This window comes from Dromaius novaehollandiae, chromosome 12, assembly GCF_036370855.1.
Source record: "Dromaius novaehollandiae isolate bDroNov1 chromosome 12, bDroNov1.hap1, whole genome shotgun sequence".
NCBI lineage: Eukaryota > Metazoa > Chordata > Aves > Casuariiformes > Dromaiidae > Dromaius > Dromaius novaehollandiae.
Genome location: NC_088109.1, coordinates 1673846 through 1689406, shown reverse-complemented (window position 1 = coordinate 1689406; position 15561 = coordinate 1673846). Strand labels below are relative to the sequence as shown.

At 43.6% G+C, this 15561-nt stretch overlaps 1 protein-coding gene across 2 annotated transcripts in view; it reads right to left on the bottom strand.

The window, feature by feature from the left end:
- RBM6 (RNA binding motif protein 6) overlaps positions 1-15561 on the bottom strand; it is a 62346-nt gene that overhangs the window by 42540 nt on the left and 4245 nt on the right. The window contains exons 2-5 of one of the 2 annotated variants that reach the window (XM_064518619.1): positions 14093-14202; positions 10876-12208; positions 9976-10065; positions 8876-8945 (exon numbers count right to left, since the gene is read on the bottom strand). In XM_064518619.1, the coding sequence (XP_064374689.1) occupies positions 8876-8945; positions 9976-10065; positions 10876-12208; positions 14093-14136 (1537 nt within the window). In that variant the 5' untranslated portion in view covers positions 14137-14202. The remainder of the gene's footprint in view (positions 1-8875; positions 8946-9975; positions 10066-10875; positions 12209-14092; positions 14203-15561) is intronic. The other variant, XM_064518620.1, reaches the window with a different exon arrangement.

Genomic DNA, 15561 nt, shown 5'->3' with positions numbered 1-15561 from the left:
GTGAAGGCCTCAAAAGCGAAAAGATCACATAAGAGCAGTGGCCTTAACCTATGTCAAACCAGAGATACTTTTATAAACAAGGTCCGATGGCAACATGACAAAGGCATCCAATTCAAGAGAGGTGATCCAGCTCCTTGATTCGAGGAACAAGCATGCTGTAAATCACATTACCACCCTCCCCTGCAAGCGTAAGACATTATCTGCCTTCACCCAACATGAAACATCACCTGCCTTCTCAAAAATGACTGCTACAAAACCTTCCTCCCTTGTGCTGCAATACGAAGAGATTCTCTTTCCTATGGCTTGTAAAGCAAGAAGATGGCCTCCTGTTAAAGTAACTTTGTGTAACAGATCAACTAAAGAGATTAAACACTACGCTAAACTGACCAGCTGGGCCAGCTGTGAGTGCACTGGAGATCCCTGCTCTGCCGTGATGCAAGCCGACACGTGCCGGATGGGGCCAACAGCCTGAGGAGAAAAGAGGAGTCTCTCAACCATCCCGCCAACAGTCTACTTGCTTTCTCTTGTAAGACGAGACAGAACTGCTACAGAAGAGAAGCATTTGTGCTTTCCGACACTTCTAGGACTCAGAAAGATAGCAGATTAAAGCAGAGCTAAGGTTAACCTGCTAAAGCAAGAATATCGTTGGTGCTTGTTCTCTCCAGAGACAGCACGGCAGAGCAGAACACAGCCAGGGAATTCCTCTACAGAGTTTTGTCTACTTTGGAGAGGAAAGCTCTATTGCTTCAAGGTAACTACAGCATCAAGTACAGAGTGAATATGAGGGACTTCCACATTTCTGGAAAGGATCTGCAATTGCAAACATTGACCTTTGCACAGCTGGAGCAGCAGAGACAGGATTCTGCATACTGTTCTTTCAGGGTCTATTACGGCTTGGTTGATAGGAAGAGCCACCTCATTTAGGGGAGATTTTTTACAGTATGTCCGTGGCCCCACGCACACAGTCTTTCATTTCCTCCAAGGGAAGATGCAGAATTAGGCCACCTGTCTCAGGATGCCCAGGAAGCCTGTGAAGGTATTGATAGTAAATAATGAATATTTCATTGCAGGAGAAGGAAAACATTATGACCAGACAGGTCAACCACAGACTCAATAATCTATGTACAACGTCGAAGCCTCACACAGAGCATCAGAGTAGGTCCCAGACCAGTATGGGATATGGGATCTGCTTCTCAGTACTGAGTGATGAACACAGACAGGAAAAACACCTTGCCAACCCCTTACCCCACTTGACCATGAACCTGCCTTTTTTCAATAAGGCAGAACTCTCCCTTTGCTGCCTGATTTGCAGTAAGCGAAACCTTTCCAGCAATGAGAAACCTATGTTCGGGCTACATCGGACAATTCCCATGCAATCGTTTCCTAAAGAGCTGCCTAGAGCAGCCTGGCACCTGCACAGCCTAAAGCAATGGCTGGAAATGGGCCATGGCAGAGTGCAGCATGACAGACTGGTCTAGCTGCAGCCCGTGATCTCCCTCTGAGTCAGAGAGGGGCAACAGGGACTCGCCTCCAGAAGAATTCCCTCTGCCAGGAGCACAGCCTCCCTCCCTGATAACTAGTCATAGTCTCGAAGGTAACCCATCCTCTGAAGGGCCACTTAAAATCCAATGAATGAAATGGACACTGACGGAACAGACTTAGAGGCCCAAAGATACCCTGGAACATGTCTCATTCTTATATTTGGCCTAATAAATGGGTTGCCTAAAGTGCAGAAAGATCCAGACTAAGCCTGAAGATATCAAAAGGAGGAAGCACTGCTTTACTTACTGGTTTGTTTTACCACTGGCTGGCCTCACTGCTGAAATATTGCCCCTTCCCTCAGAAATGCCATTCTCTGCTAGAAGGAAGAATCTGTTCACTGTCTTCCCCTGGCGAAGCAACATATGCATCCCTCTTGCTCTACTTGTTCTTGAAAGGGTAGAAAGCATCTGCAGCTTTTCTAAAGTGAGACAAGCACTTCTCTATGACCTGACAGGGAAAGCCACCGCTGAGCAAGGTTGCTGCCATTCTCCATCCTACACACCACACTCTGTATTCCCAGGTTGCCTGCATGCTAGAGCTGGCCAGGAGATGACTGCATAAATTGCTTTCATGGCTCTTTTTCCTGGTGAAAACACTGGAAAACTCATGGATTTCTCTGAACCCCTGCACCATTAGGGGCATGCACAATATGCTTCCAAGAAGCCAGGAGCTCCTGAACACACAGTAGGGTCTGTATCTGTGCACATGCAGCAGGTCCTGCCCATGAGGCAAGGGTGGGCAACAGTGTACACACTGTAGCTTTATTAAAGACAAAGTATTACATATGTTTGTACAGAACATCTGGAATCCAAGGAAGGCTGGGGCCGCTGAAAAACTCCGTAAGAGGACTCCAAGCTGCAAAGGTTGGAAAGAAGTTGCAGACAGAACCTGGTTTTGAAATGCTGCTAATGTGCATATGATCTCCGGAATGAATACATAATCTGTCATTTAGTACAAATGACTCAAAAGCAATTAATCCAATAATGTCGGTAAACTGTGAAAAGCCTTCAAGGTTTGTGCTCAAGATGCAAAAAGGGTGAGCACAGTTTGTAAAAACAGTCATGGAGAGAAGGACTGTGCATGTTAAAAAGGTTATGAGCATGTTTTATGGATGAATGTTGTCTTTTCTTTTGAACAGGCCTTATAGCCCTGAACCAAGGCTGATCAGTGTAACAAACACTAACTTAAAAAGACTTTCCATTTCCTAAGTCATCACATCACAGGTGAGGAAAGATATGCAATAATGCCTTTTGCTTGCAAGAGGCAATGCACCAAAAGCCCTAAAACCACTAGCCAAAAGCCTACTGCCTATACACCTGGACTGGTATCAATGACCATGGACTAATTCCAGCTAGAGTGCTTTTTTAAGTCCTGGACAGGCTATTTGACTGCAAACAAGATTTACTTCTTTCGAATTGGCACTGAAGATATTTCCCCAGCCCCTGAAAGGTGAGCCCCTCCAGGCTGAAGAACCTGCTGAGGAGTGGGTGATCCGGTCATGCCTCAACATGGAAACTCCACACATGCTACAGCATCTGGTGAGCTCCCGGATGATCGCCTGAGCTCTCCTCACGTGTGAGATCTGTGTGCCCACGTCCAGGGCTGAGGCAGCCAAGCAGGCCACAAAACCTTTGGCTATGCCACCCATTGCAGTATTAGAAGGCTGTTCTTCCTGTGGTGCTTTAGCACCAGCCTTGCTCAGTGAGGCGAGTTGCTTTCTGCATAGTTAGCACAGCAGGCAAGAAGCACCTCTGTATCACAGAGTGCATTATAGATATCCCATATCATCCCACAGCATGTTCTTTGTACCAAACCACAGGACATAAGTCCTTGTGGGATCTATTCCTAATCAAGCTCCGTAGGGTTGGTACCAAGATCTCTTTGTGAGGCAGCCACTAGCTGGCCACAAATTCGCCCAAGGGTAGTGCATCTCTTCTGAAAGCAAACAAAACGTTTTGGTTTAGTACGGTTCTGCTCCACATCTCTAGAAACATCCCCTTCCCGAGCAGGTCAGCAGCTCAGCTCTACAGCCCCACCTAAGCCTGGAAGTTTCAGCACAGCAGCACCCTCAAGCTGGGGACAGGCAGCACAAGGTGGCATGTGTTTCACCAGCACTTCCAGCCTCCAAGAGTATTACTAGCCCAAACCCCACGTACATGCACAGCTATTTTGAGGGAGCTAAGACTTAAATTTGGGCCAGACAAAAGCATAGCCATCCACTCACATACAACAGGAGCTCTGCTTCAAGAAAGACAAGACTCAGAATGCATCCCAGCCAAGGCAAATGGAGAGTTTATCCCTACTATGGAGGGGTGCACCACTCAAAGCAAAATTTCTATCAGTTTTCCCATCACAAAATGTAAACTTCTACCTTAAATCATGAGTTTTAGCAAAATTAAGCCCTGTAATGAATGCAATTCTAAATGTCAGAGCCCCACTGAGGTATTCCCCAAACCAGCAATCCACTGTTCTGATATACAGAACAGACTGCACTGGGAGGGGAAGCTCCTTGAACAGGTTTACCTAAGGAGCTTGTTAATATTTAACAGGGTACCAGTGTGGCAGAGCTTACGAAAACAAGCAAAACAAACTTCCTGTGCAAGTCATAGAAAAAAAATGCATTAAGTTAACAAACGGAGGGACAAGGGGAGGCAGTCCCAGGCACCAGAGAAGGACCAGGTCTGGATGGCCACAGAAATCGAACAAGTAGTAAGTGCTAGTGCAAGAAGATGGCTAAGCAAGCAATAAGGAATCTTTGGTGTCAACAGCACTTGCTAAAATGAAAGCTTTTCAAAACTAAACAGGCAGCTGCCATTAACAAGCAGCCGCTAAGGAAATTAGGCATTTTTAGGTTACATTGCATTTCCTGCATATACGGGAGGATGCCTGTCCTTTAACATCAGCTACCCGGATCTATTTGGACATCCCTCTGCCTCCAGGCAGGAGAGCTTCTGTTCAGTGAGCTCCTCCCTGCTCCAGCCATCCCATTTCGTAGATGCTTTGCCCCCCAGGGCCCAGCATTACACGGGCACTGGCATCACAGGTACGTCCTGGCAGTGCTAGGGACACCTCCAGCCTTGAAGTTCTCTCAGTTGTCTCCTCCCTGAACCCCACACTACTCTGTTTTCCCACATCCCTACCCAGGATCTGAAAGTTTTGGAAGAGTCAGGAGAGGAATTAACAAACCCAAATCTCCCGGTTTCTGAACCACTGCACTAGTTTGGAAGGTATTTACAGGGGTAGACCTCACTGCTCCCTCTGATTCCACCCCAGCTCACCTGGTTCCTCCAGGTCCGTTTCACAGAGCTCCTCTCCGGGCGTGCTGCTCTGCATCTCAGCCAGCATGTCCATTCTCCGCCAGGCTGTCCTGGCTCAGCAAAAACTCCTCTTGCTCCCCAAGATGCACTTGTAGAGTAAGCCGGAAAAATCTCTTGGGGCTACCAGCAACTTTTCCTTAGGCTCAGATCCCCTAAACAGCTTCTCCTAATGGCTGGTACTAACCCTAACATGAATCCTGGCTGGAAAGCACACCGTTCCAAACCTGTCCCATGGTAGTCTGCATCCAGACAAACAATTTGAACAGAAGGCTCAGAGCACGCTCCATACTTTTATTTATCACTTGGCCACCATTGTAGCATCTCTTAAAGAAGGACGACTCATAATAAGCTGCCCTTTAAAATAAAGATCACTCATCACGCTCTCTCCTCCAGGGTACATACACCATCATCCAAAGTGTTCTGCACACATCAGATGCACAAGATGATTTATAAGTCATTGCTTATGTTTAACATTAGTTAGGAAAGTAGAAATAAAGCTTGATGGGAAGCAGGAGACAAGCTTAAAATGCGATCAAGATCAAAACCAGGAGGCATGTTCGTGTGAGATTCCCTGAAGGTCAGAAGGTATCAGTTTCAAGTTTGTGGCAGAGTCAGCACCAACACAAGTGCATAGGCAGTAACACGAGAATGACGGAAGATGTGCCACATGTAGCCTGGTACTACGACACACTGAACTAACAACTCCACAGCAAGAGGCCCACACTAGAGAGCCATGTGAAAGCCTTGACTCCACTGACCGGAGACTGAGTAACTTCAAATAGGACGGGGGGAAAGCTCACAAGCAGTTAATGACAAACACTTCTCACAGAGCTGCAGACAAAAAGCAGCAGTGCATTTACTGCTCTGTCTCTGGGTGAGGCATCAAGAGGCACCAGAAGGTATTACAGACTGTAGCAGTTGACGTTCTTTGAGAAAAAACTGCATGTATCACCACAGGACTTGTTCTTTATAACGATTAATTGAACAGACATGACCAAATACACCTGAAAAGGCAAGCTGGAAGATGAGCCAACAATCTAATATGATTACTTCTGCCAACACCTACATATTACATTGGAAGAAAGCCTCTTCCCCCCCCACCCCAAATTTATTTGGTACCTTTAGTCTGAATGTACACGCATCAATTCAAAAATCTAATTGAGAACTCAGACATGTGGAAATGTTATGTAAGGTAATATCATGAAGTTTCATTTGGCTATTTTATATTTTGTGATTGTCTGCAAATACCTGCTTTTCTTATTCAAACAGAATTACTATGCCAGTTCTCCAGGTCTCTCCCTTTACTTCCTTTTTAAAAATCCAGACAGTGTTTTAGTCTGCATGCCTCAGAGACCAAATAATCTAAACAAACAGCTTGTATGCAAACCAAAACCACACCATGTATACTAAGAAGAGTGATCCATGCTCAGCACAACCTCCAGTACAAATATGCCTCCCTCAGTGCATAAACAGTATGCAGAAAGAAAGGCCTTCATATAAAAGTTGAGCTCCTTTTTCCAAAAGTCAGCTATGTATTTTCCCCAAAACAGAGAGTCTTGAGAAAGATCATACAGTGGAATCATCATGTTGAAGCTGCTGAGATAAGCTTTATGATAAGTGTTATCTTACTGTGAAACTGATCTGAATCTCACTTATTTCAAGTTAATTGTATGTTGTTTTGGCTGTTTTCATTCTCCAACAGCTGCAGTCATTCTTCTCTCTAAAACACTCAACATGAAGTATATGCATAATCATGATTAATGTTATTTTTAACATTTCTGGATAGCACTCAAAAATATACAACCCACTCAGACTTAGCACGCACTCTTTCAAGTCAGGCTATCGTTGCATCATTGAACTGAGCGAGTAATGCAGCTAGTGGGCCCCCATGTACCAGAGACAATCCAGAATAAAGTTCGCTTTTAATTCATGTGCCTATCTACGTACACACCCCATTGCAATAGCAGTGTTCACCCATGGCTGGCCCCTGGTTTCAAACAGGCTTAACTTTTCAGAAGTTAATATGAATTCAGTTTCATACACTTCTCTTTAGGTTGGCCTAACATGAAAAGCTGGATGGAATTTACTGCAGCTTCCAGTTACCCAATTTCAAAAAGAACTTTTCACACTTCAGAAAGCTTTTGTTGTCCTAGATGTATCCATCTTGCATACCAAGGATCAGAAACTCCCCAAAGCTGTTTAAATTTGCAGCTGCATTAGCAGCCTCAGGATGTAATTAAAAATGAAGTCTTCAGAGTGTGCATGTAACCTAAAATAATGCTATGCTGCTTAAACCACTCACGCTGCCCAGACAGGGTTAAACAACAGCTTTAAATAGCTCATAAAACATGAGCTAATTCTAAATTTGTTCTTTCCCTCCCCACGAAAGCCAGAAACAAACAGAAACAAACTTTCTTTCTTTCTTTTTTTTTTTTTTTAAAAAAACTCTGCTGCCGAGGAGATGGACTGGAACTGAATACAGCTTTTACACTGACAACAGAAAACTTGGACTCTCATATTACGTGTGACCATCAGCAGATACTACGACTTCCACAAGCAGCTTCAGACACCGCATCCCATTCTGAGTAGCCTTTGAAATGGGGAAGGGAAGGAGTAGCAGCCAACAAGTCTCTAAAAAAGGGCAACAAGTCCTAATAATGCATGCAAGAAGAGGACATTTGTGAACAGATTCCAAGTTCAAGTTGATTTATTACTGAAAAGTGACGTATTTCAGGAAAAAAAACAAGACAAATCACATCAGCATGGGCAAAAACCAAATATGTTGCAATTGTTGGGTTGCATCAGTTTTGTATGGATGACAACAGCTCTGATGTACTACACTTAGAAAAGAGGGAAGAAAGCAAGCAAGACTGATTGTGCCCTTTAAGTCCTGTTTGTTGGGCCAAACCAGATTATGTAACAACACAGGGTGTTCTTCGGTTCAAAGGTTCATGAGCAGGTTGTGAAATCTCCTTTGACAGCTTCCAGAAACAAAAATATACTTGAGAAATACCCAATTGCCTCAGCTTCTCTCCTAAGCTACTAAAGACATCAGAAGCCTGCATATGATGATTTGACACTAGGAATTCCAGCTGCTCCACCCACAAGCCATTATTGGGCAAGGAGAAAAAGCACTGACCAAGGCAGAAGCCTCTGCTATCCTCGGTCTAAAAAAAAGAAAACAACCCCGAGATTTTCCCCTTCTTTTGGAAGGTGACAAAAATCCACTTTGGAGCAGGCACTATTCAGTATAAGCAGAGCAGAAGAGGTAGCTTCACGTGGTCCCTTCCTGCTTCCAGGCATTCCCTACTAGTGTGATCCAAACTGATCCCCAAGACTCATCCCTCGTTTCCTACCACCGCACATCTTTGTTACAACATCACTCTCACACAAAGCAGCCTTGTAAAATATTCCTCTCTTCAGACTCCTGTATAGTGATCAGAAGTACAGCAAACCTGCATTCTTTGAAAGGAGAAAGAGTACCCTGAGTGGGTATCTGGATACTTATTTGTAAAACTTACTTTTTTTTTTTTAACCTGTCTTAGGTATTAAGAGGGGTAACAGTTTCATAGTACCGAAGGAGAAGCATTGGGCTATATCAGGTGTCATGAGAACACTTTGTCGAGGATTTGTTCCACAGTAAGATCATTGCAGAAAGAAGATGAAGAACAATCCAAAAAGATTTGATTGAAAAATACTACTGGGAATTAATCCACTGCCCCACGTCAATATTAGTTTTATCCTCAATGGCTATCGGAACAGCTTGCTGTTTTCCCTGCTGTTCCCAGGTCTAGCTAGAGGTACCAAGACAGTGCTTTTCCTCTGAAGTACCAGTGACCACAGCCACCAATTTTGAAGAGAAGAGGATAAACTACATAACTCAGTGGTCTTTTTCATTTGAAAACACCTTTAATTATGGCATCAAGGAGCTCAACTAAATTGGCTAAGTGAGCAACCAGTGAGAAAAATGCCCTTTTGTAAACCTGAAACTGGAAGCACTGGAAAAACATTCTCACCTGAACTGTAATCTTTCAGTCGCAAGTCCTTCACAGGTGTCCCGTCAGGCCCACAGAAAGCATTGAGAATCTACAGGAAAACCAAAATCCTCTTCAGTCTCCAAAACAAAACCTTGGAAAGCAAGGCACTTGCTAACATTCATTACTCTAAGACTTCTGCATTTCTCACTTAACTCTGTTATACACTAAAATGTTTTCCAGACAAAGCTGCTGCAGTACATGAGAACTGTTAACTAAGTTTTGGGGGGGGTATTTTTGTTGTTGTTTAAATACGTGAGCACCATTCACACCAGAAATCAACTGTTCAGAAGATTGTCATGCTGGTTTTAGTCAGAGACCACACTCGTGATCTTTATTTAAGGTCAGAGTGGTCTTACTGCCTTTAAGAAAATGATGGGACATAGGGTGACTGTTCTGAGTCTCTTCATCCCCTGATGTACAAAGTTTCCGCCATGAGCTCTCCAGTATCCAGATTTCAGTATTAAGCCTCAGCAGCTCTGATCATCGCAGCCAACCTTACGAGAAACTGCTGCGCATATTTGTTCTCGTGTCTGGAACAGCCACAGAGAACAACTTAATTGGAACTGGGAGCTTCTGGAAAAATAACTTCTTTCACCTTGTAGAGGAAAGCCTAGATTTTTTACTAAAATCAGTAGTAGCAGATGACATCTCCATCCTTATAAGAACCATTTTAGCAACTTAAAGTAACTATTGAGGAACTAGCTCACTCAGACAGTAAATGTCTTCCTGGCTCAGAATACATTACTGAAGTAATAACAATATTATCTATGTTCTCAAGCAATCCTGAAAGTGAGGCATGTTAAAAAGACTCTGGCAATTGAGGCTTTAGCTCACCAACACCCCACGTGTGACAGCAGAAAAACCCATCACTTCCAGACCCCCAGAAAAGCAGAATAATCAGATAAAAATAACACTGCAATCACTTTTGAATTTGCATTTTCCTTGGGGAAAATGACAGATCGTAGAGAGATTATATGAACGTCATTCTCCAGGGTCAAAAACGGTAAGTTTAGAAACACTTTTGATAGAGATTTTGATAACTTTGCAACAGATTTTGAACAAAAACAAATCCCACTTACATCATCCTTTGTGGCAGTTTCAGGCACTCCTCCTAGCCGAATGAGTTTGCTTGGCTTCACATATTTGGGGCAGGTCCGGTAATCTTGGTCCTTGAGTTCATAGAATCAAGATAGTTTTTACAAATGAGACATGCTAGCTCAGAGGATAGACAAACCATAACAAATAAAACAGGGCGTAATTCAAAGGCAAGGGGCCATAAGCAGAACGGCTCAAATCTTTAACACAGCATTGTTTAAGATTCAGAGAGCCTAGAAGGCTCTCAGAATATCTGTCTACAGGCTCCACAACTCAGAATAACCCATGAATACCAAAAGGCAGCCCTTGTCATGCATCACAGACATCTCCCAAGATTTTAGAGCAAGACAATTAAATGGTCTCTCCGCTCTCCAGAACTGGGAGATTCAAATTCAATAGAGTTATTAATTCAGCAGTTATCAGCATCAGTTTTTGAAGTTAACCAATAGAGGAAAATAAAGCACACATGAGAACAGCGATACTGTTCTTCGTGGGTCCATCTAACCCAGTATCGTCTCCAATAGTGCCTATAAACAGATGCCCAGGAAAAAAGAAGAACAGAGTAAGTTCTTCTGTATAATACTTCCTCCATAACATCCTCCCTTTGTCCAGCCATTTTAAACGTGGGGACTTCCTAAGCCAAATGTGGCTCTCTGTGTTTAGCAATTCTCAATTGCTAAATTGCATTCTCGAGAAGAGAGTATTTCTGAAAAGGAAGGAGGGCACACTAAAACGACCTGGAGCATGAGGATGGTCTCAGAGAAGGACGGTGAATTAGGATAGAACTCAAGAGATGAAATATGGATAGAAGACTCCTTCCCAGTTCCTTCCATTCTTTTTCCAACACGTGTTTAACAGAAACACTGACTGACAAAGGCACCTACCTGAAGGCTCTTATAGAGCCTAGAATCTTTGCTGGGTTTTCCTTCTGAGAAGGACTTGCCATGTTCATAATCAAACATCTGATGCCCTGGCAGCCGGTGATCCACATCGCGATACTCAATGTTTCGGTAGTCCGTATCTTGCCTTCCAAGGAAATCCAGGCCACCTTCACCCTTTAACCCAAGATCAGAATCGGATCTTTGCTGCTCCCCCCCAGAAAGCTGCTGCTGCTTGTTAGCAAAGGTCTGAGGTTGCTCCTCTTGGTCTTGAAGAGTAGGACGAGGCTCACGGCTATTTTGGAAATTGTGTGAAGTGCTGTCTTCAAGACCCAGTCCAAGGGATTCCTCTTCTCTGGCTGGTGTCTCTGAATGTTGAAATTCTCCTTTTTGGCTACCAAAGGGAGTTCTATCTAGACCAAGTGCAGGGTCCTCTCTCTTGCTGGTGCTTAAACCAGAGCCCTCTCTTTCTGCTAAAGGTAGAGTAGATTGGTTGCGCCTAAAATCTACAAGGTTTTGATCCACAGGAGGCATTTCCCTGTCTGAAAAGTCCATAGGAGGAGCCACATCTCTGCTCCTAAAATCCTGATCGGACCGGGATCTGTTCCTATTCCTGAAGTCTGATGATGGTGCATTTCTGTTTCTGAAGTCCAAATCAGAGGAACCCACACCCCTAAAGTCCAAATCAGGTACATCCCTATTTCTGAAGTCTGAATAAGAGTGCTCTCTGCCCCTGTAGTCTAACTCAGACACATCTCTTGCCCTAAAGTCTGAATGAGAACCATCTCGCCCTCTGAAGTCCAGATCAAAAGACCCTCTCCCCCTGAAGTCTGAGGGAGGTTCATCTCTGCCCCTGTAATCCATATTATGTGCTTCCCTATCCCTGTAGTTCATACGGAATGCCTCCCTGTTCCTATAGTCCACTGAAGGAACGTCCCCACCCCTGAAGTCCATAGCTGGCCCTTCTCTTTCCCGGAAATCTCCGGAGTACATATCCCTGCCCCTGAACTCAGAAGAGGGTGGCTCCCTACCTCTGAAATCCAACTGTGAATCATCTCTGTTCTGAAAGTCAGAAGGCGGGTAATCTCTGTTCCTGAAATCATGGTGCCCCTCCCCACCTCTGAAGTCACTACGTGGTCCATCTCTAGCTCCAAAGCTGAAAGAAGGTTCCTCTCTGTTGGCAAACTGAGGATTGAGGAGGCCTGCGAGTGCCTGGATATCAAAAGGAAGTGATTCTCTGCCAGAGAAGTTGCCAGAGTGTCTTTCTTGAGCAAGACTATCAAGGGAAGGAGGATATTCCCTGTTCCACCCGGGAGCAAACCTTTCTTCTTGGCTCCCACTGTAGAAATAAAGACAGTATTATTCATAACGTGCTTAGAGTCTGCAATCTACACAGCAGCACATTCTTCTCTAAACTTTTATAGAGTTGTGTAACAGTCTAAGATCCGCAGAAGATATTGATGTTTGGCAGTTTAAGATGAGGCAGCATACGACAGATGTGAGAAAGTAAACTTGGGTGCTCCCATTTCAGCACAATTTCCAGAAGCACTCAACAGGGAATACCTGCAATATTAATGGGTTAATGATGGTAGCAATCCACATAGTCCTGCACTGCACACAGCTCTGCAGCTGTTCAAGGTTCCACCAACTGGTGCATTTGTTTATTATCATCACCAGCACAAGCCTGTAAGGAACCGCTTCAGTTTAAGTTCTCTGGGCAGTATCACAAACAGCTAGCTTATCACATCATCATGAGGCACACAAAAGCAAAGGTTACCAAACATATTCTATTAACATATGACACAGATTCATTTATATTCCCTCACGCTGGAGTCTAAACCCTCAAAACGCTGAGAACTATCATTTCAGACTTTGAGGATGCCTCACAGGAATGTGCCAACAATCAAAGTTCAAGATTACCGTGTGCTCGTGCCTCCAGACTGGCTGCCCTACACTGAGTTGACACTGCTACAGGTGTAAGTTCTCGTGATCTCTGCACAGTGAAACTCAAGAGGAGGTTTCCTCTTACGATAGTTTTTCAAAACCCAGTATATTGTTTTTGAGATGGAGCCACCTGACTTTGCAGCTAAGTGTGATTCCAACGCATTTATAAAAAAAAATTAGAATAATAAGATATCAATACCTTTTAAAATAACACTAAAACCAACCCTAGCCAATAAACATTTCCTTAGCAACAACAAGAAGTCAAGTTCTGCTTTGAGTTTCACTACACAAACCGCTCACCAGCAAAATGCAAGGTGACATTTGCACAGCTAATCAAATTGTATACAGATTTATTGACCTGAATGCCCCTGTTTTGCTACCACAGAAAATAGTGATTAAAACCTGGTTCAAGGTTAGGATTCCCCACCCAACAGAGTAAAGAGTGATGCTGGTAAAATCCATTTAAACATCAGCAGAGCAGCATTATTGATATCACCACAAATGGTGATCACTCTTCTATCAATACTGTTGAGACAGGTTCTGGAGGGTGCTGTTTTTACTAGTAAAAATGTCATCAGCTTTCTCAACACATTACAGTCGGACAATAATTTGAAATATTCTTATTTCAGAATCCTTCAGATAAATGTATGCCATGAGGAAGCCCATCTATCCTGTTGATATTCAATTAACTGAGGTGGACACATGAGCAAAGGATGAAAGAAATTACGCACAACAGAAAAAAACCCTAGCTCTTGGTGCCCCCATCTTTTTATACCCAGAGTCCTATCACAAACATAAGGCCTATTAACAACCAGAGAAATATAAACTAAGGAACTGTGCAAGTTGCTTGGGTATAAATCTTTAAAACAGTTCCAGTGACACTCAAAAATGTCTTTTGAAGGAGCACAGCCAAGAATATTGAGATATAATGGTCTAACTATCCTCACAAAGTAGTCTCAATTAAGGCAATCATCATGGTTGAAGAGAATCAACATCACAGTATTAGGTATTTCTTCGAGGTCTTAACAGCACATAAGACCAAAAGCCGAGGCATATCAACACCTTAGCTTGTAACAGCTAAACTAAGCATTCCTAGAAAAGGTGGTGCATAGAAGGAAGAGAAACACTAAAAGCAGCTGTCTACAAAAACACAAAAACCACATCATCACAACAGAATACTCTGTCTAGAGGAAGATGTGCAGAAATACTAAGAGAAATTTCCTGCTGCTTATTGAGTTTAAGAATGTTACTGAAAAAAACTCTACATTCAAATGCTTACCGAAATGACCCCATTCTGTTGGCTTGCCGATGGTCTCCCCACATTTTTCTTCCGTCTGGTAGGCTTCCAGAAATGGATAATTCACACTATGAACACCAAGACAGCAAAATCTGTTGAATAAACACCATGACGGTAAGACATAAGCCAAGAAAAATACATCACGGAAGAAAAACCACTCACAGTTAGGAAAAGGGGTGTGGGGGACATCCAAGATCCACAAATATACACCACCACACTCAGGCGTGAACATTAACAATGCAACAGTTAAACTTGCTCCAATTTGCACACTTCAAGTGACTTTTGAAATCAAACTGTCAGTACGGGTGGGCAAACAATTTGATATTTGCTTTTGATTAACATAAAGCTTTCCAACATACTGTGCTGTCTAACACTATTTGGAGCACAACTAGAAATGTGAGAACGCCACAACCTATCAGTGACGAGGACCGTCACTGAACAACAGTTGGCAATTAATGTTTAATCCAAACTATTTTTGCCATAAGCTCTTTGTTGTTTAAGGAAACTATCACCACCTTTGGTCTACTACACTTACTTTGCCCTCAGAGTGTCTAGATAACAGAGCATGCTTTGCCAATAAATCATTACAGTGACTGTTCTCTGCCACTGCCCTACTCAAGCTGAGCGTCGCTGCTAACACATGCATCAACAGACATCTAAAATTTCACCCACCTCCTCTCCCCAGTGGAGAAGGTGAGGATTTCCTGGCTACTGCCAAAGCCAGAACTCAAATGGGAAGCACTTCTGTCTTCTCCAGAAAAAGGCTGCAGCAAAGCATAGCGCAAAATGACGTAGCTAGCAACAGACAACCTCAGAAACAGGATTTAGCTGCCACACCAGTCCATCTGATAATTACATCCACACGACTGTGGCGCTATTCAGACAGAACAATAGTGGATTTGTCCCAATAGCAGCGATGTAGGAAAATGCTATTCTCCACATATTCCAGAACACCATGCCTCTCCTCCTTCCTCTACTGTCCACCACACCTGCGCTTACTTCAGACGGCATTACCTACATTTTCAGGAAATTCCCATTCTCACTCATGAAGAAGGACCCAGAGGTCTGGCACCTCCAGAAAACATGGCCAGCATGCTCACAGGTCACCACCACCTCCAGAAGATGTTGACAGCACCACGCTACTGTAAGGATGTTTTTGAACTCTATATTTAACAGTCCAGACATCTTCATCTTGCCTAAACAGGTAACATGACATCCTGTCTTACCAGCAAAGACCAAACACATTCAGAGCTGTAGCAGCAGCATGCCGTACGTAGCACCAGCTTAGATACAGGCATTTTCTACAGACTAGCAAGCAACTTGGGAGTATGCCACGCTACCAGACCAAGGTTAAGAGATCTGGGGCTAGCATGCTTCGACAAAGCATTCAAAAGCAGAATTAAACTAATTTCAGTGATCACGTGGAACAGAAGACACTAAGGTCACTTACC